Raw genomic sequence first — 26,202 nt, forward strand, 5'->3', positions numbered from 1 at the left:
TGGTGTACAAAAATCTAATACTGTACTATATTTAAACTGTTGTCTATTCCCCCTTGATGTCCAAGATTTTTGTCACATGGATTGTTAGGTACAATAAGCTGGTGTTCAGTGTACCTTTTTTCTGCATTTTTGTCCCCCCCCCCATCAGACATAATCAATATCACATATCAAGCAACATTTCTCTGCCCACTGGTCATTTTTGTTTTTGATTAAAGTGTGATGATGAAACTCCGAGTTAATGCAGCAATGCACAGCCTTTCGCACAGCCACCTGAAGAGAAAAACATAAAACACTCACGCACACACACTGCCTTTTAGTTTTGAATTTCACAGTCTGATTAAAAATTGAATGGGAAAGGAATCTCTCTCTTTCTCTCGCTCTCTCTCTCACACTCATGATGAACACCCAGTGCCCCCTACAGTTGATTTGTAAAATGGGAGGAAATGACAAGCTCATGGTTGAAGAAAGAAGAACAAAATAAAAAAATATGACAGTTTATGTAAGGTGTAACACATCATTTCTATTTCGCATAATTTTCTTTCACTGCTCTCGCAAGTCATTTGCAACCTGGTTTTCGTGAGATATTAAACGTACATCTCAAATAAACTTAAAAGTGGTTTTCATGATTACATTTATTTACAGATGAAGTGGAATGTGTTTTAATGGACCAAAAAAAATGAAAGGCGTGTTGATTATAGTGCGCGCACATTGTGAAATGATGCGTTGACTTTCCAAGAGCAGCACAAATGCCGTGCACCTCTACCGCCACTTACCGGTCAAATAGTGCACAACACAGGAAGAAAAACATCTTGTTATTCAAATAAATAAAGAGTTCCGTTAAAATCCTACATCACCACCTGCCGGTAAAGTAGTGCACGACATTTGAACGATGGCCGGATTTATTTTAAAAAAATGGGTACCTAACGAGACTTTGTGAGAGAACCGAGGCACACCCTGGCTTATTCGATGTGGGAGGGGAAGCGGGGCGAATAGAGAAAATCCAGGGGCGTCACTGTATACTGAAACAATATTGATAAACTCCTTTATTCACAAATTTACTTGGTGTGAAATATTTCTATTGTATGACTGTGAACAGGTACACAAGTTAATTAAACCTAGTGGTTCATTGTTCAACTGTTGTGCCTGTCACTATATGTTGCTGGCATAGATACATGAAAAAAATACACATTATTTGTTGTAAGCAAATTTGATTCCCCCCCCCCCACCAATTAAGTGAAATTGGATACCTTATTTTTTTTCAGGTTTGATACCAGCTTCCTACAATTGTGTATGTGTGGATAATGGACTTAATGCATTGTGTTTGTTCTTGTGCTCGCTTTCCAATTTTAATGTGGTGATTACTGATGTTTTCCTTGCTCCATGTTCACCAATATTAACATGAAGCTCAGTGCAATGTCAGGGCAAGAATTCCTTTTTTTGTGTGTGCTCCATTTCCTTTGATTTTATACAATGACCACTACTTGCCAGTAACATTAAGCTGCTATCAGCAACCGGTAGTACATTTATACAAACCTTCAATATTATATTTGGACTGCTGTAGTTAAAAATCGCCGTAGTTGACATAGAAAGTCACAAGTACTAGTCCAATATTGCCTGTCCTATGTCCTATCTGTAATATTATTCCCCACAGTGGCACTGCTTCTATCAGCCACCATCAGACCCTTTCATTTCCCCCTTAGGCGGATATGAGTTTTCCTGACAGCTGCAGACACAGACACAAACATACAAGTAATAAGATGAGACAAGAAAGGAGCAAGCATTTTACACCAATCGTTGCCCCAACCAACGTCATTAATGATGCACACACATCACATGGGAGTTGCTTCTACAAACTTTTTAGTGGCACAGTCAATGGTTCTTTTTATATACTGTATATATTTGGATCCAATTTGTTCACTGAAGACATTCATCAATCAATCCATCCGTCTATTGTGTTTATTGTTGTGCTTAATATCCATGGTTAAAATGGAAGGCTTACAGGGCTTGCTTGTATTCACATCAATGTCCCACTTGCTTCGACGACAAACAACCATTCGCATTCACATTCATACCTACGGGTAATTTAGCATCTTCAATTAACCTACCCTGCATGTTTTTGGGATGTGGGAGGAAAACGGAGTACCCGGAGAAAACCCACGCAGGCATGGGGAGAACATGCAAACTCCACACAGGCGGGGCCGGGATTTGAACCCCGGTCCTCAGAACTGTGAGGCAGACGTGCTAACCAGTGGACGACCGTGCCACCTTTAATAGGTACAATCCAAAATACAAACACGACGGTGGCGCTTGCTTCCGTCTGTACAGTATAAACAGTATAGTCTGCCATCGATCTTTGTAAAGCCTTCTACACAGAAGCTCTTATCTAGCGTCGTCACTCGGGACAGACACAATAATCCATTAATTGATTATTGATTATTGTTGAAATATTATTTTGTCTTAATCTTGATTCAATGAAGGCAAAAATCGGAGTCCACTGCAGCAGAGTCATGGGTGAGTTTATCATTATGGTCGCGCGTGTGCTGCAGCCTATCCCAGCTGATTTTGGGTGAGAGCCGGGGTACACCCTGGACTGGTCACCAGTCGGTTGCAAGGCAGACAAACAACCTTTCAAACGCAAGACCTATGGACAATTATGTCTTCAGTGAACCTAATACGCATGTTTTTGGAATCTCAGTGGAAGATGGAAACTCCACACAGGAAGCCTGGAGCTGAGATTCGAACCCAGAACCACAGAATTTAGAAGCAGACATGCTAACCACAGCACAGACATACATACATAATTCCATCCAGGTTCAATAGCGCTTGTCCACATGGTCGCAGGTAAGCTGCGACTGAGGTGAGCGGCGGGGTCCATCCTTGACTTCAATCACAGATAATCACATATACGCAAACATTCACACTTCACCAATGGAACTTTCATGTTTTTGGAATGTGGGAGGAGGCCGCAGTGTCCACGCAAACACGGCCGTGCCAACTTGGAACATTCCAAAAAAAAAATGTAAACGTAAACTATTGATTAATCGTTAGTTTCCTTCAAATGCCCATCCCTAGTGGTCACACAGAAAAGCTTTGCCCTTTTCACGTGAAACTTACAGTAAAGAAACACAACAGCATAAAATCAGTGCGCACATATACATACACAGACACACACACACACATTTGTGATTCATGTACAAATGGATACAAATATGGAAAAGGATCATTAACACATACATTATATTAGTAAGGTGTAACTATCGGCTAACCGCTTTCCTTCCAATTTTGATCAGTTGTGTTAGTCTAGTCACACCAAGATTACATATGTGTAATGTGTTTTTTTGTTGTTGTCGTTTATCTCAATGAAACATTCTGAACATGGTCTCACAAAAATGTAGTAGGAAGCCAAACTAAATTTCAGCACTTTATCGCTCTATAAATATGGCTGACTGCAATATGTGGCTTTGATTTAAAGGACAAGAGGGAGAAAGGACATTTTTTTTTCCACCTTCATTTTGTGTCAAATCCTACTAAAACATGTGTGAGACCAGCAACACTGAAACATAACTGTGTACATTTTAGGCCACTATAGTGTGCGTTGTATGCAGCTTCTCATAGTCTACAATGAATACAATTAGGATGCACAGAAGCGTGTGTTTTAGCTGATACACACTTTGAACAAAAGTGCATACATTCACGTAAACCCTCCTTGACCAAGATTACAAAGTTCCTCCACAAATGAAAAATAGAACAAAACACCAAATACCATGAAAAACTGCAAATGTTCAAGTAAACAAAATGTTGAGCCATGAGTTGTTGAGCTGGTTGCGGATCATCCGCCGTTATTCCGATTCGTCGGTTTCGTCGTGCTTTTCCTCAGGGACGGCCAGGAATATCTTCTGGCAGAACATGGTGAAGATTTCTGAGGAGAGACAGCTCATCATCATTGTCACCATCATCAGTAAATACATATGACAAAGAGAGTTGAGTAAACAAGGTGTACTCCATGTCACACAACTTTTAAATAGTGGATACCAGACATGTCACGCTCCTGGTGGTCAATTTGAAGTCAGCATGACATTGGCGCGCACGATGGCATCAGCCAAACATGTGCACGTAATTCCATGAGCAGCGTCTTCTTATTTGTATGAACTATACAGTACTCAGTGTTGGGAGTGTGGAGATAAGACAGTCAGCCAATCAGGTAGCAGTTTCAAAGGAGCCACATGACGACTTACGCATCCGCTCGTGCAAACTGTTACTGCCAATTTTGTAAGCTGTTTGTTGTCGATTGAATGAGGACGCATTGCCGAAGAAGTCGTGGTTGTGTCAGCGCAAATCTGACTGCAAAAAGTGAAAGTGAAAATGACTATCGAACGACAGTGACGAAAAGAACGCCGGCGAACCTCTTATTTGATCGGAGGCAATGACGTCTACATGAATATTTTTTCAGATTCTCATGGTGTGAGTTTTCATTAGCATTATCTATGTTACGTTCGTGTTTATTCGATGTTTTGACAACGGTGAAAATGTTCTTCGTCGTTGTTACAGCGCAAATCTTTCTGCAAAAACGTGTTTTCGGCGTCAAAACAATCACACATTTATAGGATTTGGACACAATAGATAACTACGGTATATGGATGTGATTAGTACCCTTTTTTTCTGTGAAGTTTGAAGTAAATTTGATGATACGCTTGCTGTCAGTCTGACCCAGAAAATGAATTTAAACGCCAAATTTGTTCGTTGTTTGAAGCTTGCGCATTTAGCTTGGTGGCAACCGTCGTACCGTTGAACCGTACCAATTCAAAATCACAGGATGATCGCAATTTCAGCAAGTGCTGGCGATTATAAATTACTTTGGATATTGACTATTTTTGGTGGTGCACACAAAGTATTTTGGTGAAAATATCAATGACTGTCTCAAGCAGCCGCCGCTGCCGACGTCCTTAATAGCTTGTGCTGTAGCTGTTTGCTGATCTTCCTGGGGTCCACATATAATAAACAGTACAAATAATAGATTAGTACAGCACATAGTACATCAATACCGTAGCTACACGTGATTCATTGATACAGTAGTTACCCAAAATACATGCTACAGTCGAACAAGTAAACAACATCAACACAAAAGACGCCAAGTCATAATTTGAGAACAAAAACACTGTTAAAACAAAAAAAGTATTTTATTCCTCAGGCAACACCTCTCAGATGAAAAGAGTATCAAGTGGATATAACAAAACCAAATAGCAGGCATGTCAAACTCGCAGCCCTGGGAGCATATCATTTTATGTGGCCGGTCGGTGAAAGCAAATTATTTGCGTCAACTTCCATGATTCTTGTTAAAATCTGTACCAAAATTTCACATGGTAATATGTAATAAATAATAACGTTAAGATATTACAGACTTTGTTTGGTTTTGTTACCAAACCCCTTTTTAGAGTAACTTGAAAAATAGTAAAACAAACTCTTTGTCATGGGTGTGTGTTCCAGTTTTTGTCTTCCCCCTGTTTCATACACACCTGCTCCTGAGAGCATCTTCACCACCTGTGTCTCGTTCACCCTAATTACCCCTTGCATTTAACCTCGTGTCTCATTCTTTCTCGTCGCCAGTTTGTTGTACCTTGTCGTCGCCTTCCAGCATTCCTTGTTCCCACGTCAAAGACTCACAGTAAGACTAGACCCTGTTCCAATTATCGACCTCGCCTTTTTGCCTCACGTTTTTGGATACTGTTGCCTTTTTTGGTTTGCCTGCCTGTGTACCAACCTCTGCCCGTATATTAAACCTCTCTTTTTGAAACTGCCCATTTGTTTTGGAGTCGTGCATTTTTGGGTCCTATCTTCTTTTGCGTTCATGACACTATTATTCTTGACTTCTGATGTGAAAACTAGTTATCCATCTTTCTGTTTTGTATATACAGCGGCTAAAATAAGTATTTAACACGTCACCATTTTTCTCACTAAAATATTTCCAAAGGTGCTATTGACATGCAAATTTCACCAGATGTTGTGTACAACCCAAGTAATCCATACATACAAAGAAAGTAGAACAAATAAGATCAGAAATTAAGTTATGTGTAATAATGTGAAATGACACAGGGAAAAAGAATTGAACACGCCAACTGGTATTTATTTAATACTTTGTACAAAAGCCTTTGTTTGCAATGACAGTTTCAAGACACGTCCTGTATGGAGAAATTAGTCACATGCATTGCTGTGGTGTGATTTTGGCCCATTCCTCCACACAAGGAGTCTTCAAATCTTGAAAGTTCCGTGAGCTTCTTTTATGGATTATGAGTTTCAGTTCTTTCCATAGATTTTCGATTGGATTCAAGTCAGTGATTGGCTGGGCCAATTCTAGCAGCTTTATTTTTTTTTTCTTTGAAACCAATTGACCAATTGATCCAAAACCAATTGTTTTGGATCATTATTCTGATGAAATGTCCACCTTCATTTCATTTTCATCATGCTCGTAGATGGCAGCAGATTTTTGTCAAGAATGCCTCGTACATTTGCCCATTCATCCTTCCTTCAATAATGTGATGTTTACCAGTACCATTTGCTGAAAAGCAGCCCCACACCATCATGTTCCCACCTCTGAACTTCGCTGTTGGTATGGTGTTTTTAGGGTAATGTGCAGTGCCATTTCTCCACCAAACATGGTGTGCATTATTATATCCATCCATCCATTTTCTGAGCCGCTTCCCCTCACTAGGGTCGCGGGCTTGCCGTAGCCTATCCCAGCTGTCATTGGGCAGAAGCCGCCTGCACGACCCCATTGCTGTATAAAAAAGCATGTCAAAGTACGTTTAAAGTTTGCTGAACATCATTTGGACAAGCCAGTTAAATACTTGGAGAATATAGTCTGGTGTGATGAGAGCAAAATTGAACTATTTGGATATAATAATGGGCGGCACGGTGGACGACTGGTTAGAGCGTCAGCCTCACAGTTCTGAGGACCCGGGTTCAATCCCCGGCCCCGCCTGTGTGGAGTTTGCATGTTCTCCCAGTGCCTGCGTGGGTTTTCTTCGGGCACTCCGGTTTCCTCCCACATCCCAAAAACATGAATTAATTGGAGACTCTAAATTGCCCGGAGGTGTGAATGTGAGTGCGAATGGTTGTCTGTTTGTATGTGCCCTGCGATTGGCTGGCAACCAGTTCAGGGCTGTACCCCGCCTCCTGCCCGATGACAGCTGGGATAGGCTCCAGCGCGCCTGCGACCCTAGTGAGGATAAGCGGCTCAGAAAACGGATGGATGGATGGGGTCGTGCATGGTGAGCGTTCATACAGGCCATGGCGGTGGAGTGCATTACTAACTGTTTTCCTTGTGACAACAGTACCTGATAATTCCAGCTCTTTTTGACGCTCTCAACAGGTGGTAATTGGCTCTTGGACAACTCTTCTGATTATTCTTGGCACTCTGTCAGAAATCTTGTGAGGGGCAACTGCTCGAGGCAACTTTACGGTGGTATGATTGACTTTCCACTTATGTATTATGACCCTAACTGTGCTCACTGGAACAGTCAGAAGCTTAGATATGCACCTGTAATCAATGCTATTGTTATGTTTTGCAGGAATTAGTTTCTGATGGTCATGAGCCAGGTCTTTGCTCTTACCCATCATGAGATGTCTTGACTCACACCTTGGCAATGAGACCTTTTTGTAGGCCATGAATTAGGACTGAAACAGCTGATATTCATTTGCACTGACAAAGGGCTGGATTTCTGTTTGATTATTGATAGGTTTTAGGTGTTGTCTTGGCTTTCCATGCCTTTTTGCACCTCCCTTTCTTCATGTGTTCGATCCCTGTGTCATTTGACATTATTACACACAACTTAATTTCTGATCTTATTTGTTCTACTTTCTTTGCATGTATGTATTAGTTGTATGGTGAAAATTTCATGTCAATAACACCTTTGGAAATGTATTTAGTGAGAAAAATGGTGATGTGTCAAATATCTATTTCAGGCGCTGTATAATACTATCATCTGGCGATGAAACATTTGCAGAATATGGTTTCATGGTCATAACGGCCCTCTGAGAGAAACTGTACCAACAATTTTGGCCCATGACGAAAATGAGTGTGACACCCCAGGCAATGTCTCATAGAATCGGTCTGAGAGGTCCTACGAAGAAACAGGTTCTCTCTGAGACTTTGGAAAGAAGAGCTTCAAGACCCAATTGACACATTTACGCAACAGACACTCATAAGTCTGTAGTAGTCGTAAGACAAACCAAACCAAAGCTCCAGAAAGAAGAAACAGAGCTGAAATTCTACATCTTGATTAGCTCACTTGGCAAGTAGAACAAGGTAATTTTCTTCGTGTTTTTAAAAAGACAGTACTATCATGCATTGCATTTTTATTCCTGATCATTAAACTGATACTGTCTTCATTAGTACTTAGTTTTCCCAGGGTTAGCAGAGTGCGCTCTGTGTCTGATGATACCAATCTGCAAATACAGTGGAGCACCCGTCTAAAAACTTCTCGCTTGCTCGTTGAGCTGAGAAACAGCTACATCTCTCGTTGTTGACTTTTGCTCCGTAAGGATGGATGGTGTTGCCAGATGAAAAGAAACAGATTCCAGACTACACAAACCCACTAATGGTAACACGCCCCTCATGTGCGCTCCAGCTGATCTTCTTCCCACTATCTCATAACAAAATGTCAGCGATGCCTCCCAGCTTACACCTGGACAAATCCACTTGTTTTCATTTGATTTCAAAACAATATTAACTCACCGAGCATCTTCTTGAGCACACGCGGCTTCTTCCACTTGTAGCCCAGCAGGTACGCCGGGATCCCCGTGAGAATGATGCTGCAGCCTATCAGGCACTCGATGGGAGCCGCCCAGAAGGACACGATGATCATGAAGACGCAGCCCAGGACAAAAGTCACAGGGATAAATAGCCAGATCTGTGGCAAGGGAACACAATGCATTAAGCAGATTGTTACGCTAACAAACAATTTTATATATACAGTAGTCTGTTTGATTGATAAACTATCCACTCATCAATTTTTGACAGCGCATATCCTAATTGAAGTCTTGGTTGAGCTGGAGCCTCTTCATTTTGACTATGTTTAACAATAATACTTACGGGTAACTACAATTTTATATGTACCTGTGGCTGAAAAACTAAAGCATGGAGACTCTCATTCACCAAAATGCACAAGGGCAGTCAACAAACGGAGTCAACAGCCTCGCAAATATCCACACTCTCCTTTATTTCTCACCAGTTATTATACTATAGCTACAGGAGCCAGGGAAATGCACTTCTGCCTTGACAAGTGCGTTATGTTTATTTTGGTTCAATAAAAATATAATACAGTACGGTATATGTGGTGCCTCAAAACATTGTTTGCCGATAAGAACACCAGGGGTTGTAGTTTTTCCCGCAACAGAGAGTTCACATATGCGCGAGGGTCAATCACCCGATGTGAGTCTCTGACTGTATTTGTTTTTCGTGAGTATCCAGTTGAGTCTCATTCCGTCTTCATGTGCGGCGGACCTAAGGCAGCGCAGTTGAGTAGTAGTGAGCACGGCTAACAAGAATGCTATTCGAGATTTATATTGGATCACGTAGTCTCAAATGTCTTCAACTATCAGATCAAAGTCCAGGTCCGGACCAAGTCAAGGTTTCATGCAGACGCAAGGGCAATTGCTGATAAATAAAGTATCTGCATCGTCACGTGGTCATTTCTTTCTCACATAGGACGCTGTTCCACTGCACGCAGCTGCAACACAATGAAATTTAGGCACGATATTTGTGTCTGTTTACTGGATATTCGAGTTGTTGGTGCTCTTCGCTCTTTTAATGGGTTAGATGTGTGTTTAAAAATCACTTTGTATTTCCAGGTTTTTTGGGAATACATTTATTCGTGTTCATGCATTGTTCTCTTTTAGTAGGATCAAAATAGTTTCATTTATGGCACGGGCAGATATTAATTTATTAATTGAAAAACAAAACCGTATTTGCAAAACCAAACATTTGTGAAAAGGTACAGGAAAATGTGCCATTTTGATATTGTTCAACTGGTCGGCTACGCAAATTGAAACATTTTGAGGCCTGGACCTTTGCCATGTAAAATCACTTGCAACCGGACCCCTCTGGATTTTAATTGAAGATCTCTGATGAAGACCTTCTGTGGCGTGGTTGAAGTCCATGAAAATTTTAAAAGTACAGTAAGAGAGAATACTGTAATTTTCCTCCTGAACCAATTTTTTTAAAAGGGCATGTTACCTCTTTTTATGTTTGAATGGACAACCTACTGCATTGTCATAATGTCAACTCACTTTTATTAGGACTTTGTTTTTAAATGGTTTTATTCACAGATACACAATGCTTTGAATTGAATTACATTTGGCTTAGTCATGAACAGTTCCCTCATAAAGGACAAATATGCAACTGCAGGCTCATTTCATGAACACTTGTAAATAAATATCTGAGAGGCAATTTGTCTCGAAGCAAAGATGAAAGACGAAACACAACAAAGGGCAAAACAAGCCAGGTCCAAACCAGTAGGCTGTCATAAAAAATAAAAAAAATAATATAGACCTCTCAAGAGGGTTTAGACCACTGTACCTTTATTGGCCTTCTGAGGTTGGGCTTTTTAAATCGCAGCCAGAGCATCCCGGCGATGGCCATGCCAACACAGAGCCAAGTGAAGAAGCTGAACAGATTGATGACAGAGAAGATGTCCTGAGAGATGGTGTAAAGCATGGACAGCACACACTGGGAGTAAAGACAAAAGATAGATCAAATCAGATGTTGGTCTTGTAAAAGTAGACATAAGGAACCGATTCATTTTGTTTCTATTGCTTGTTTGTTTTGCTCTTGGGCTCTGCCTACCAATTAAGAAGTGAACTTTGAATTTAACATACATTTAGTGATGAAACAACATGTTGTCCTTGCTTGTCCACTAATATTATACACCAACAAACTAGGTGACAGTCACTCGCCACAACAACTAAATTCATTGTTCCTTTCACCTTTTTAGGTTCCTGTGCTATTAATTAATTTAGTTGTATTAAAAAGTGTGTCAAACTCAAGGCCCTGGGGCCAAATCCGGCACGCCACATCATTTTATGTAGCTCGCGAAAGCAAATCATTTGCATCAACTTACATGATTTTCATTAAAATCTCTATCAAAATTTGAAATAGTCATATGTAATAAATAATAACATTGCAATATTGCAAGCATTTTTTTTGTTACCAAACCCCTTATTACAGTAACTTGATAGGGGTGGGAGGCTTTAACTGTAACCCTGTTTAACAGTTAAAGGGCACTGGAAACCAAAACCTTTCCTCACAATATCTTTTAGTCACAGTCATAACAGCCCTCTGAGGAAAATCCTTACCAACAATGTGGCCCACGACAAAAAACAGTTTGACACCCATGTAACTAATACTATTCAAACAACTGATCGCCATAGCAATATCATTAATACAATTAATACAGTACACAATGTGGCCTTATCCCTGCTGCAAACCTATCCCTCGCTCTCTGCCTACTGTCCCTCTTCCTCTATCATTCTTCTGTCAAAATGATTTGATTTGAAGCATACAACCACACGCTTTACACATGATATTACTCAAATTCAGCAATATATTGTATTTATGTAACCCACGGACTTTTAGGAGATTTAATTGCATTTTCCTGTTAAAAAAAAAAAACTGCACAGAATAGGACAAAGGCTGACAAGTTTGTGTTAGATGTTTGATGTAGTGATGGAGTAAATTTTATTTCCTGTATATGTAGTAATGAAATATTCATACATATCGTTAGCCAAATAGCATAATTGCCTGTCTTTTGTAACATTTTTGCAAAATAATAAAAAAAAAAAAAAAAGAGTCCAGTTGCCTCGATTCAATCTTTGCAGATTACCTTGACCTGGATGACTGAGAATCTACACAGACAATTAAAAAACACAATATTTAGCAAACATTTTGGTGATTTTTAAATAATATTGTAATCGTAAGTTACAAATGACTTGAGCAATTATGCTATTATGCTAATGATATATAAAATACAAAAACTTCAATGTGTTTTTAACTTCTTTTTTGTTTTTTGTTTTACTTCCACGAAACTTAACTCTTAACTTGAAAGGAAATGCATTCCGCAATTTGGGGGGAATGGACAGTAAGGCTCTGTCACCTTTAGGCTTTAGTTTCGTGTGAGGAACAGTACGTAAAAGACCACAGTGACGTAATAGGACAATCAAATGACACCAAATCCACCAATAGGGAGGAGGCTGACCATTGAGGGCTCTGTAAATGACTGTTTTTTTTGTAATCTTTTTTAGTTTTGTGCTGTGTATTTTGCACTTAATCTTAAAATGACAGAGCCACTGCAAAGATGATAGAACACGGGTGATGTCGCTCAACCTACAGTATGACGAGATGTGTATGTTTCCAGTGCAGGTGTTTGGCCTTTACCCTTCAACCTTTCCGTGGGCCAAATTCCACATAAGTGGGATTGTTATGACTTGAAAAGCACATAAGCAGTGCTGTTATCCTAGCTGTTCTTACTGTGAAGATGAGGGATGGCACTGGTGTGAAAAGGTCTGTGTGGACCAGCCCCAAAGCAGCAGGAAGTTGACCCTCGCGAGCTCCAGCGTAGAACAAACTGGAACAAGTGGTACAGGTTACATTTATTTATTGTCTCTCATGAGCCACTTCGTCTATATCATTTGTGCTAGCAAAAACAGTCAGTTGATAGAAGTACTTGATTGCACATCTCATTAAGTTTTAGGCACTTTTACAGCCAGAGCGGGAAGGCTTGAAATATAACCCCCCCTAAATAATAATAATAACAATAAAAATAATAATGCTTTTATCTCAAGTAGACTTGACTATTGTAATGGTCTTCTGACTGGACTCCCCGCAAAGAACATTAAACAACTGCAGCTCATTCAGAATGCTGCAGCTCGGATTCGTACCAGAACAAAGATGTCAGAGCATTCAATTCTAAAGTCTTTACACTGGCTTCCAGTCAGCTTTAGAATAGATTTTAAAGTTCTGCTACTGGTCTATAAATCACTAAACTGTTTATGTCCTGAATACATGAAAGAAATGCTCCTGGAATATAAACCCAGTGGGGCTATGAGATCGACAGACTCAGGTCAAATACTGGAGCACAGTCCAAAACAAACATGGTGAAGCAGCATTTAGTTATTATACTGCACACAAATGGAATTTGTTGCCAACAGAAGTGACGTCAGCCCCAAGTGTGCATGTTTTTAGGGTCAAGTTAAAAACTCTTTTTTTTTTCCATGCTTTTTAGAGCATTTCCACTTTTAAAATATATTTCTTGCACTGTACGCTGTTTTAATTGTATTTTTTTCTCTTTGTTTTAAATGTTTTATAAGCTGTTATTTTTAGTTGTTTTAAAATGCTTTTAATCATGTAAAGCACATTGAGTTACCTTGTGTATGAAATGCGCTATATAAATTTGCTCTGCTTTGCTTTGCTTAATGTTACCGTGCTGATGTAAACAGGGATCCATTTACAGCTCCAAAACAAGATAGCCCCACAAACACTGGAATCAGCCAAGACATCACACCCAGATGGTACTCGCCAAAACTCTGCATACAGGCACAGTACACAGGTTACATTTTAATGATAACAACTTGGCAACAAGCCAACATGAGCTATATTTTTCAACAGTAACAAAGCCAATAGTTATTTTATGGACAATAACTCACCACGGCGACAGCCTCCGACTCAACCATGTCTTGAGGAGAAATGGTTGTGAAGTAGGCCAAGTTGGTCAGGATGTACACAACCGTCACAATGGGCATGGAGATGATGATTGACAGGGGCAGATTTCTAGGTTGAAGAGGAGATTTTATCAGCACAAATGACAATAGAAGACATTACATTGAAGAAGTGTTGTTGTGTTGAACACTGAAAAGAAAGCAAAGTCGTAAAATTACTAGGAAAAAAAAGGTGAAATATCAAATTGAATAAAATTGTAATATAACAAGAAAAAAATCATAATCTTATGAGAATGATAAATTGTGATTATTTACTTATTTATTTACTGTAAATTAAAATTCTTTCTTTTTCAGCAAAAAAATCTAAATTAACCTCACGACAATAACATCTGATTTATTTCGAATAAACATCCCAATATTACGAGATAATGATATTATGAGTAGCAACGTGAGAAGATGTCCCAAAAATCACAGCCTGTCGAAATGCCGAGTCTGGATGGAATGGCCACTTCAACTTGAGACGCAGCAAGAATTTAGAAAATTGGATGATGGGTTGCGGAGAAATTTAGGTTTTTTTGGTGTCGAAAAAAATGCCCTTTTTGGGGAACATTTTTGTGTGACATCGACTACAGAAAAACAGTTTTAAAAAAAAAACTAATTAAAATAAGAGTCAAACATCCATCTGAGCCGCTTCTCCTCACAAGGGTCCCAGGCGTGCTGGAGCCTATCCCAGCTATCATCGAGCAGGAGGCGGGGTACACCCTGAACTGGTTGCCAGCCAATCGCAGGGCACATACAAACAAACAACCATTCACACTCACATTCATCCTATGGGCAATTTAGAGTCGTCAATTAACCTACCATGCATGTTTTTGGGATGTGGGAGGAAACCGGAGTGCCCGTAGAAAAACCCACGCAGGCATGGGGAGAACATGCAAACTCCACACAGGCGGGGCCGGGTATTGAACCCTGGTCCTCAGAACTGTGAGGCTGACGCTCTAACCAGTCGGTCACCGTGCCGCCTCGAGTAAAACAGTTCAACCTAATTATTTCTCAACATATCGCCTCGTTTCAGTTCAAAATATCCAACAATCCCCCGTGTGGGCCAAAATCCCGAGACGTCAACGTGTCAAAATTACCGTGACGTTTCTAGCGGCGTCATTTGCCCGCAAATGGAACATTATTGGTAAGAAGAGCAGTGTGGGCAGTAGAATAGCTCATTGATGTCAGCAATCAATTATTTTTTTCCTGAATTTATTTCTTATGGAGAATTTTAGAGGCGTTTGAAGTGCTCATTCAATGTTTTTTCGAAGATGGCGGCCACTTGTCATGGTGCTATTATGAGAAAAAATATTTTTTTTCAGGAAAATGGTAATAATTTCATGTGGATACGGTTGTAATATTAATAGAAAATGTCTGGGGGGGGTTTTCATGAAAAACCACAATGTTCTGAGAATAAAGTCAGCATTTCTTTCACAAAACTGACGAAACTAATGTAATATTACTAAGAAAAAAGGTTGTAATCATATGTGAATAAAGTTGAAATATGACAAGAAAAGTTTTTCAAAAGTTCTATTTTTTCAACAGAAATACATATAATAATAAAATATAATCTTTTTTTTAAGTCCCAATATTATGACATTTAAGTATTAAATTACATTTTATAAAATTAAACTATATTAATATGAATAATATATTTTATAATGTAAGATATTTTTACTCATCATTTATAAAAGAAAAAATCTGGGGGGGTTTTCTGGAAAAAAAATCTGAATTTTATAGGAATCCACTTCTCTAATTATGAGACAAAGAAGTCCCATTTTACTCAAGGAAAAAATATCTGAGGAAAACTTTTTTTTTTAATCAGGAAAAAAAGTTCTTTTTTTCTCTGGGAAGTCTAATTCTTATGAAAATACATTTGTAATATTATGATGAAAAAGTCAAAATGTCATTTATGTTAATATCATACAGTAGTAACCTTATGTGAAAAATACCAGATTTTTTTTACATTTGTATTGTATTATATATTGTTTGTTTGTTCATGTAACTATTCACACTCAGCATCATGCAAATGAGGAATGACAAGCATGCTCTTTCAGCGCTGAGAAAAGTCATGCTATAGGCAAATACTAACAGGAGAACCCTCCTCAAAACAAGCTCCACCACATTTAAGTCACCTCTCGGGATTGATCATCTCCTCGGTTACGTAATTCAGGTAATTCCTGAAAACAAAAAAAAGCAAAAACGTTCCTTTAAATTTAAAGCATAGTTTATCAATCCTGTGGTTGTACTTTGTAATGTTGTATAATGTTGTTCAGTATCAGTTAAAGATGGACATCATTCTCTTTGTAAAGGCAGATTTCAAACATAAAAATCACAAAGATGAACTATTTGTATTTCTGATGCGTAGTTTGGTCATAGATGACTCACCAGCCTCCAAAAGCAAACAAACCACTGTACAGGGCCAAGACAATATTGTCAACACCCACTTTGCTGCCTTCAAAGGCCTTCTCTGGTGTCAGGTATTGCACGTCACCTGCACACACACACACACACACACACACACACACACACACACACACAGAACAGGAACGTTTTAAATTGATGTATTGCGTATCTCCATTAGCAGATGTTGCAGACTGGTCGACTAGCAACAAGTCAACTTTACTACTCCACAATGATGTTGACTTTAGAGCATGACATTGACTAGAATCAGGGGTTGGCAAATTACGGGCCGCGGGCCACATCCGACCTGTTGACCATTTCAATCCGGCCCGCCAACGGTTGGTACAGAATCATCAAAATCATATCAAAATCATGACTGCATTCATTTGACCTTGTCCTGTAATGGAGAGTGGTTCCACCAGGTTGTCCTGTAATGCCCAGTGGTTCCACCAGGTAGCGTAGTAGGTGCAGTGATACATTGACTTGACTTTGGCTATTTTTACTCTGCTACTGCTCTGAATCCTTCTTCAACCATGAGTGGGCCAAATAAAAGAATAGTTGACAGTGAGTGCCGAGTGTTTCATATAGAATGGACGACTAAATACTTTTTCACTGAAGTCCAGTCTAAGGCTGTATGTCTAATTTTATAAGACACCATTGCAATTTTAGAGGAATATAACATCAGCCTTTTTTCTACCAAGCATGCTGATTATGCTAACAGCCAATCAACACAGGAACTGATGGCTATGGCTCAGCGGTTAAAATCAAGCTTGCAGGCTCAGCAAGCTCATCTATATCTGACAAACTGCCAGCCAAGATTCAGTCACACAAGACCCTGAAACAGCGCCACAGGAGCTGCAGATGTGGTGGTGTTTGGCTCCACATATGTGTGCGAACAGACTTTTAGTGTGATGAACACCAACAAAACATCCTACAGATCCCAGCTGAGTGATGAACACATCAGATGTGTTCTGAGAATTGCCACAACAAAAATAACAGCAGACTTTGATGCACTGTCAAAAACGTGATCAACAAAACAACAATGTTCCCATTAAAAGTAAATCTAAGTATTAACACTACAATGCCTTTTTTTGTTGTTGTTGTTGTTTATTTTTTATATGTAAGCATCTGGTCCTGGCTTGGCCTGCCTGTCAAATTTTAAAAGTCAGTGCGGCCTGTGAGCCGAAAAGTTTGCCCACCCCTAGACTCGATAGATAAATCGTGTCTTCATCCTATGAGGGAAATTTGGAAATTATTTTTGCCTTGAGGATGAGGCAGAGCCACTTAGAACAATAGCTGGGGTGCTTTTATTTTGAAGGCCTGACTTTACGGGCTACAGGATGTTTACACAAGTGATACCCAAGTGTTGCCGAGCGGACCGGGAGGGTCGTTGTTGCCTGCTGTTGAGAATAAAAGCTTACATAGTGGAATATGCCTTCCTGTCTGTTTGGACTCCTTGAAACAACAACAACAGACAATATGAAAGTAGAAGGAGAGCAGGGAGTTGTTCCACCGCACACAATGAGGTCCATAATAATTTGCAAACACCATAAATTCCCACCATGCATGACCCCCTGTGATGGACTCAGAGCATGGACAGGTTTCACCATTTGGCTAAGTTGTGCAAACGTTACCTGGCTGACCCAACAGCAAGCTCACTGAGCAAGAGCATATTTTCTTTGGCTGGAAATACCAACATGCTACGGCAAAAGAGGCCAGTGCACATCGATGCCCTTGTGTTCTAACTTGTATGTTCTGCATAAATTTGGTTCATGAGCTGTCCATCGTCAATGAATACAAACTATTGCAAATCATTCCCTTCTCCTGTGATTTAAAAAAAAAAAAAATCAGAATAGTGTACTGAAAAAATAGCAACGACTTCATCAGCGACTTTCATCCTATTTGCGTCGACTTAAAAAAAATCTGAAGATGTGCAACCCCTAATGTCCATTCATATTTACAGGATTCTCATTTCCACTTCTCATTCGCCTAAAGCATAACCAGTGAAAAAGTAATAGAGTGTGCAGGCGCGCGTGTGTGTTTTGTTCTATTTCTTGCCTAAACCTGTCTTCTTCGGATTGGTAATGAGGACAACCACGGCACACGTGCATGACTCTCACACTCTGTCCTTTCTCTTGTGCTCTCTGAAAGGCCTCAATGTGTGCATGCGACAGCAGCCGGCAAGCTTCGCTGAGTAGTCTCCATGGCAACACTGTGCAGAGCACAATACTTGTGGGTGTGGCCTTGCAAATGAGAGTGAGCGAAAAGTAGATGTAGTGTGGCCCGAGCAATGGCCATGCTGTTTGCCTGCCTCGTGCCGTATATTATTGTGCTATGAATGGGGCTTCATTGGAATGTCAGTCAATAGCACCATAAAAATAATAATAATAATAATAATAATAATAAAGGACATATTACAGAAGCGTATTGCATTCACTTGGATAAAAAAAACTCCTGTTTTTCGGACTATTTTTTTCTGTTTTGCTGACAAATTGTTTTTACACCTGTTTTTCTGACTATTTTTTCTGTTTTTCAGACAAAAATTTTTCCATCTGTTTTTCTGACTAATTTTTTTCTGAGTTATCGGGACACATCGAACTCTTTGCGGACTCACGGACTCTGCCCATACACGGTTCAATTAAGGTGCCTGCGTAATGTCGACAAACTAATAACAATACCATCTATGTGACTCAAAGACAGGAGTATGACTCAAAGACAGGAGTATATCCCAGACAGGAGTATATCCCAGTGTCTTAAACCCATATCAAAATAAAACTTGATCAAACTGAATAAGCCGGTCCTGTTGCTTACTACGGATTCCGCAAAGAGTCACTTGCAGTTCGTAGGTTCTCGCGTGAGTTCGATGTGTCCCGAAAACTGAAAATAATAGTCAGAAAACAGGTGGGAAAAAAATTTGTCAGAAAAAAATAGTCAGAAAAACAGGTGGGAAAAAAATTTGTCAGAAAAACAGAAAACAATAGTCAGAAAAACAGGTGGGGAAAGAAATTGTCAGAAAAAGAAAAAAATAGTCAGAAAAACAGGTGGGGAAAAAAATTGTCAGAAAAACAGAAAAAAATTGTCAGAAAAACAAAGCCCTAAAAAAATTACACAGAAAAACAGGATTTTTTTTTTTTTTTTCATCCAAGTGAATGCAATACGCTTCCATACATATTCACTGTACAGCATTAGGATTAATAAATAATGCTTGGCTTAAAAGTGTCTCTTGAAGACAATTGAAGAAGCCACAGTCAAGTCACCAATTTGTTTGTCAATATTAATGATGTCTCGTTTTTAACATTGTTCATTTTTGACGTTACATACAGTATCATTGTTATTCCAACCAGAGCTGATCAATTTGCTGTAATGCAGCACATTTAAATGAGGCATGATCTGACATAAGCAATTCATTGCTGAGGCATTTAATCGTGTATTTGGCGCTGCTCATCCAAGCAGCGCTCATCGGCGCGTACACAAACATGCACATGAGTGCATGCTCACTCGTGCCCGCCAACACACGAGCTCGGCGTCCACGCTCGGCATCTGTGCAAACAAGCTGAGGCTCGTCTGCTCAGCTTTACTCGTAAGTGATAGTCAACAGTTTTTGCATCATTAGCGACAAAAGAACGAGCCCTCGCTGTTGATGTTATAAAGTGTCAGACTCAACAGTAACAAAACATTTTTACAATAGAAGCAATAAAAATGAGAGGAGTCAATTGGCTGTCCAAGTCCTCTGGCTTCCTCCTACATTACAAAGACATGCATGTTAGGTACATTGAAGAGTCTTACTTGTCCAAAGGTGCAAATTTGAGTGAATATGAATGAATGCGTACCAGTATGTATGTTTGAATATGTATCAGAATGTACACCAGAAACTTCTACCACTTGCCAGGGAGTAAATTAGGGATAAGTACAGTACTTCCTTTCGTACTCTGCATGACCAGAAGAAGTGACTTTCAGCTTTTCCCTGTCTAGGGTCGCCACAGCAGGTCACCCGCACGATTTGTTTGCAAAGTTTTTATGCTGGATGCCCTTCCTTTCTATCGCGCTTAACCTCATTAGGGTCGCTGGTGAGCTGAAGTCTATCCCAGCTGACACTGGGAGAGAGGCGGAGAACACCCAGGACATATAGACAAACAAGACTTCATGCTCTCATTCACACTAAAGGAGAACTCACACGATATAGACGATATACCGTTATATTGCACACCTCTACTTCAAATATTAAAACATTTTCTCCACTGTACATGCAAATAAGGCCAATTGTTGTTCTGGGACTCACCTGTGAAGATCTGTATGAAGCCAAAGAGAATGATTATGATCAGCGCGAGCAGTTTGGACACCGTGAACAAGTCTTGGACCTTGGTGGCGGCTCTCACACTGATACAGTTGACAAAGGTCAGGGCAGCTGCAAGGAGGAGAGACGCAATGAGAAACTGAAGGCTCACTCACCTGTGCTACAGATGTCTTCTCTGAAATGCAAATACCTAGTAGTTACTTAGATTTTTAGGCATCTGTAATGTATTTGAGTATTTATTTTTCTGATAACGACACGAAAGTCACATGTCCACACAAAAAGTCTCCTATTGGGCTTCGCGGGCCAATCAAAGTGAGTCGTGACAGCCGCGTGTGATTCGTGTTTACATTATCGGCTACGAAAAACAACAGCTTTAAAGTGCAATGTAGTTTTGTCACTGCCCAAACTTTGACATTTCAGCCCACTTCTAACTTCATAAAACACCTTGCAGTAAGTTGCAGATGTTTTTGCTATTGTTTGGGCTGTGCATATGGAAACATTAGCCCTATTTTATGGTAACAAGTAACTATAAAACACGCATCTTGTTCTCTCTCTCTCTCTCTCTCTCTCTCTCTCTCTCTGTCACTCTCTTTCTCTCTCTCTCTCTCTCTCTCCCCCTTTCTCTCACACACACACTATCAATAAGTCTGGTCAGCAAACAGCTTCTTCATTCAGTCACTTTAGAGGATAAGGCAAATAATGTCTCTGTAAGGCCCTATGCACTTGGGTTTTTTTTCCACTTAAAAATTGAAATGGTGGCAGGTGTGTGTGGACTTCCATTGAACATGCGTTTGAAAGTGATCTGTTCCTTCTGACCACAGCCACATGAGAGGCTTATAAGAGGGAGTGGATCCTTGTGCAACCAGATTTATTTGTATTTATTTTATTTAAACTTTATTTAACCAGCTAGAATGCCATTTAAAACAGAATATTTCTTTTGCAATGGTGACCTGGCCAAGAAGGTAGCAAGTTAAACGTAATGTCCAAGTCAATCACATTCGAGTTTATTTCAGTTGTTTATGTTTACCTCCCGTCTCAAAAAGATAAAAAAATAAATCAGTTGAGTTGTACATATTCTAGGTCACATTAATGGTCGAAAAACTTTTATAATGATTTATCTTGGTCAAAATTATTTTACAACTTAAAAACCTGGCATTTGAACAGAAATGTATATACTTATTATATCCTCAGCAGCCTTGTTCCTGTTTTTGTTATCTGCCTGGTGAGCCTCCACTATTGTGTCAGCAATATCTGAATTAGCACTTTCATATTTTATTTAGTTATTTGTATTTTATTTGAAGTTCATGCAGTTGATTTAAGAAAATAGATCAAAAGTTACTCACTAGTTACTCAGTACTTGAGTAGCTTTTTCACTGAGTACTTTCTTACTCTTACTCAAGTAATTACTTGGAGGGCTATTTTTTACTTTTACTTGAGTCATATTATTCTCAAGTAACAGTACTTTTACTTGAGTACAATATTTGGCGACTCTACCCACCCCTGAATAAAAGTCAATTGCGTTTGAGAGCGTAAATGATTGAGATCTTGGGTCTTATAAGGCAGAAAAAAGTGGGACAGCAGCGAAGTGGAGGAAGTTGGACCAGGGAACATTTACGATGGGCACAGATTTTGAGAAACAAGATATTCCCCACCCATGTGCTTATTTATGCCAGAATTGTTTGATGTTGTCAATAACCATTAGGCAAACACAGGCAATTGTTTGGGGCCCCAAAATTTTCAAAGGCCCCCAAACATTATGAAAACTAATCTATACATCTTTCCTTACTTTAAAGTAGTTGTTATTGTTGTAGTCTGATTAATTTATTATCTTAATAACACATCAAAATGCTTCATGAATCACGATCATTTCAGTGCTCCCCTTCCCGTTTTATTCAATGGACTGCTCCATTTTACTGGGCATGTGCAGATTTGGTTCCCAAAGATGACAGCAAAAATAAACTTGTTGGCATGGTTGTCAGAGTGATGTGGTCTTTTCCACTTTTTCTTTTGGAGGAGATGAGAGGAAAGCAAAAAGTTCTTATCAAAACTAAAAAAGGTTTCAACCTTTTTCACAGTGACATGAGTATGAAAGTGGTTGAAATGGAAAAGTGTATCAAATGTTAATGAATATTCTTACCAATTAAAAGCAGTGAGATGATTCACTTGTTCCTCTCAGGAAGAATTTTGAGGGTTTTATCAATCTCATATTCACACTTGTTGATGATTAATTTTTAAATTAATTAATTTAAATTTTAATATTTAAATTTTTTGGTTATAAATATTATTCACTGAACAGAGGAAAGTGGGTGTAAATAGTAATTTAAACTGTCAGAAAACTGTAACAGATGTGGAGGGCCCCTTGACTGGGTTTGCCTTGTGCCTCCAAATACCCCTCGATGTCATTGGCTACTGCGTTGTGTCTAATCTGAAAAACACGAGTAAAGTGTATTTTTTTCAGTCATTATCAGCTTTTTTTTTTTTACTCATTTCACAACATTAGCAAAACTATGGGAACACATTTTGATAGCATGAAAGTCAAACCAATGTAGTGACTTCTTAAAATTCAACATCTGGCGTAATTTGTTTTTTGTTCTTAGCACAAGCACTAAATTAATGAAAAATGAACTATTCTGTGTGCAGTTCAATAAGTATTCCTGGTTTTACCAGTCTTTTTTGTTGTTTTTTTTCCACAAGTATCCATACTTCTGCTTAAGTACCCAGTGTGAGCGCTCTTGATGCCCCCCTGTGCTTCTAGAGCACAGGTGTCAAACTGGTGGTCCGGGAGCCACATTCAGCCCGCCACCATTTTATGTGGTCCGCAAAACCAAATCATGTGCATCCACTTCATGTTATTGCAAGTATTTTGTTTGTTACCGATCCTCTTTCAAAAATAATTTATTAGTAGTTGAACAAACAGTTTTTACTGGCTTCTGATTTCAAAAGTAGTTATCCATCAATTTGTGTATATGTAATAATATGAGGCGATCATACATTTATATGGGTTCACAGCCATAACGGCCCTCCAAGAAAAATCATAACTACGATGTGGCCCGCGACAAAAAAAAAAGATTTTGACACGCCTGTTCTAGAGGATACTCACTGAGACACAGACAGGCGATGAGCTTGGCGGCACTGTCGGGCACAGCACAGTTGGGGTAGATGGGTTTGAGGAGGTACGTGGCAAACACCAGCGACACCACGTACTGCGACGACGGCCGGATGATGAGCATCTCCACCCAGAGCTTGAGGAAGGCGGCCAGCTCGCCATACACCTCCAGTATGTACGTGTAGTCGCCACCGGACCTAGTGATGGTGGTGCCCAGCTCGGCGTAGCAGAGCGCCCCCATGGTGGAGATCACCCCGCAGACAGACCAGATGATCAAGGAGAGTCCGGCCGAGCCCGTTTCTTTGACCACGCCCGTCGGCGTAACGAAGATGCCCGAGCCGATGATGGTGCCTATGATTATGCCCACGCCGTTGAAGAGTGTGATGCTGCGCTTGAGTTCGATCTTCTGCCCTTTATCAGGTGGCGAGTCGGACGGGCTCAAGGGAGCAGACGGAGGAACTTTCTCAGCAATCTGGTCATCTTGGTCTGGGTCTGCTTCTGCACATGTAAGACAAGATTGGAAGACGGTACCAAAGAGTTCACAGGTTCAACTGCAAGGGCAGGGGACAGATTGGACTGTTTCCTTTCTTTCTAGTTCGAGTTGTATATTTAATACAGAGCAGTGATAGAGTTGAAAATATACTACTGTAGTTCTATATACAAATTGTGTTTTGGTATGGGCCTTTTTGGTGAGAATATTACTAGCCACGCTACGTGCCTTGTAACAGGATTTACGCCCTGCAAAATTTTCACAATCTCACTGTGGCGTGTCCCTAATGTTGTGTGCTTGGTGTAATATGTTTCATGTCCAATGTCATGCATTCATACATTTACTGTACAGAAATAAAATGAGGACCTTTACACTTTGCAATCAGTTTGTTGTACTTTAAATCATCTTTTAACGTGAACGTGTGAACAAACTGGAGTGGGCTCGATCTTACTGAATGCACCACGCAAAGGATTCTAAACTTGCCATCTTTTCTGTACATATTTACAGATTGAGGAAACATGCTGGTCTTTACAGTAAATAATCTTGTCCTTTCTTCTCTGTGTGTGTTAAAAAAGAGCTTGGAGGAGGAAGAGAGTTCAGTTAAAGCAAATGAAGCGCACATTTTTATACACAGGATTCACCTGTGATTCCAAACATGCCTCCCTGACGCGTCACTTTTGATTTGCAACATTGCATCAGCCCACATAGAGTATTCGCCCTCCGCCAAGTGTAGCAGTGTGTATTGTATTGTGGTGTAATGTAGTGTACCTACCCCCCATCTTGTCCTTGGTAACGCTTTCCCGGCTGCTCCGTAATTTCAGCTCCGGCTCCGCCATTATTTGCTCTTAATGTGGGTCCACTCGTTCTATTGCAGCCCCTTCTTTCCCTCTTACCTTTGCGTTCTCTTCCTCCTCCTCCTGTCTGGCTTTCCTCTCTCTCTTTCTGTCACACACACACACGCACACACTCAGACATGTACGCTCTCCTCACTGCGCTCTCTCTCTCCCTCCTCCCTTAAGTGTGCTCGTTCCCTCATGTACGCGCGCGCGCACGTACTCACTGCACCTCACCCAAGCTATCTGGACTCCATCTGACCCTGATCCTGTCTGCGTCTCCGCCCTCGCCCCCAGCGCTCCACCTTGTGATGCCGAGGTAGCCTGCGCCCACCCCTGCTAAATGATGGACGAGCGCAGACGAAGGGCGAGGGATGTTGGGGGTGGAGGTGGTTTGGGTGGGTGGAACTGGGTTATCAGCAGACACAGTTTATAGGGGGTCAACATGTGACGCGTTAATCCATTTGTGCACTGTTGGCTAATCCAGGCACAGTCTGATCCGTGTGCGCGTGTGTGCGTGTGCGTGTGTGTGTGTGTGTGTGTGTGTGTGTGTGGGTGGATGTGGGTGTACGTGCGCGTGTGTGCGTGGGGGTAGGGAAGATTCTACTGGACCTGAGCTTCTTCTTGTGGTGACAAAACGGGGAGGCATATTTTTTTCACTCAGGTCACGAAGTCATATGTGCGATAACTCGGGAAAAATGGACACCCTTTTTTTGTCATTTATATTACTACTATGTCGGCTAATTGAGAGACTGAGAGCCTTTGTAAATAAATACAAACTTAAGTATGCATTCTATGAGGACCATGGCTGTCTATCTCATACAGGCCTACGTACTTTTTTGTCAGCCAGTTCCATAGTTATCGATTTATTAAGTTGAGAATATTTGACTACTATACATTGTATATATAGCTTTTAACGCATGGGACAGAAGACTAATGAATCATACTGTAATACATGTGTTCATTTCCTAGCATGCATCGTAACATTAAAGCTCCACAGTGTTTGAGCATTTCGGTTTAAGTAACAAGACACATGGACGTCACAAGAGACACTAATACAATTTTACGCGAAAGAGAATGATCATTAAAATATATTCTATAGAATAACACTACCGACTGTGGTACTTCCGTGGGAGGAAGGTCATTGTAGAGGTCACGTGCAGTGCTCGTCACTCCACCAACCACATCGGGGAAGGAGAGCCAATCGCCGCCGTCGCAGCGCGTCACCTGATGCAGGTGAGCCAACCAACAGAACACTGGTCACTGTGCGGTCGTAGCAGGAGAAGTTAGAGGGGATCTGCAGGTGCACATTTGAACACAACAGTAT

General features: G+C 40.3%; 1 protein-coding gene across 1 annotated transcript; it reads right to left on the minus strand.

The window, feature by feature from the left end:
- Nucleotides 1–606: 606 nt before the first annotated feature.
- On the minus strand, nt 607–25,264 carry LOC133405105 (large neutral amino acids transporter small subunit 1-like). The gene is made up of 11 exons (XM_061681764.1): nt 24,815–25,264; nt 23,547–24,050; nt 20,432–20,557; nt 16,138–16,243; nt 15,885–15,929; nt 13,696–13,819; nt 13,472–13,575; nt 12,521–12,617; nt 10,574–10,723; nt 8,732–8,906; nt 607–3,919 (listed from the first exon to the last, which is right to left on the minus strand). Exons 1-11 carry the CDS (start codon nt 24,876–24,878, stop codon nt 3,840–3,842), a joined length of 1,575 nt encoding a protein of 524 aa, XP_061537748.1. The 5' UTR covers nt 24,879–25,264; the 3' UTR covers nt 607–3,839.
- Nucleotides 25,265–26,202: the final 938 nt, after the last annotated feature.

The sequence above is a fragment of the Phycodurus eques genome, chromosome 1 (genome assembly GCF_024500275.1).
Source record: "Phycodurus eques isolate BA_2022a chromosome 1, UOR_Pequ_1.1, whole genome shotgun sequence".
Taxonomy (NCBI): domain Eukaryota; kingdom Metazoa; phylum Chordata; class Actinopteri; order Syngnathiformes; family Syngnathidae; genus Phycodurus; species Phycodurus eques.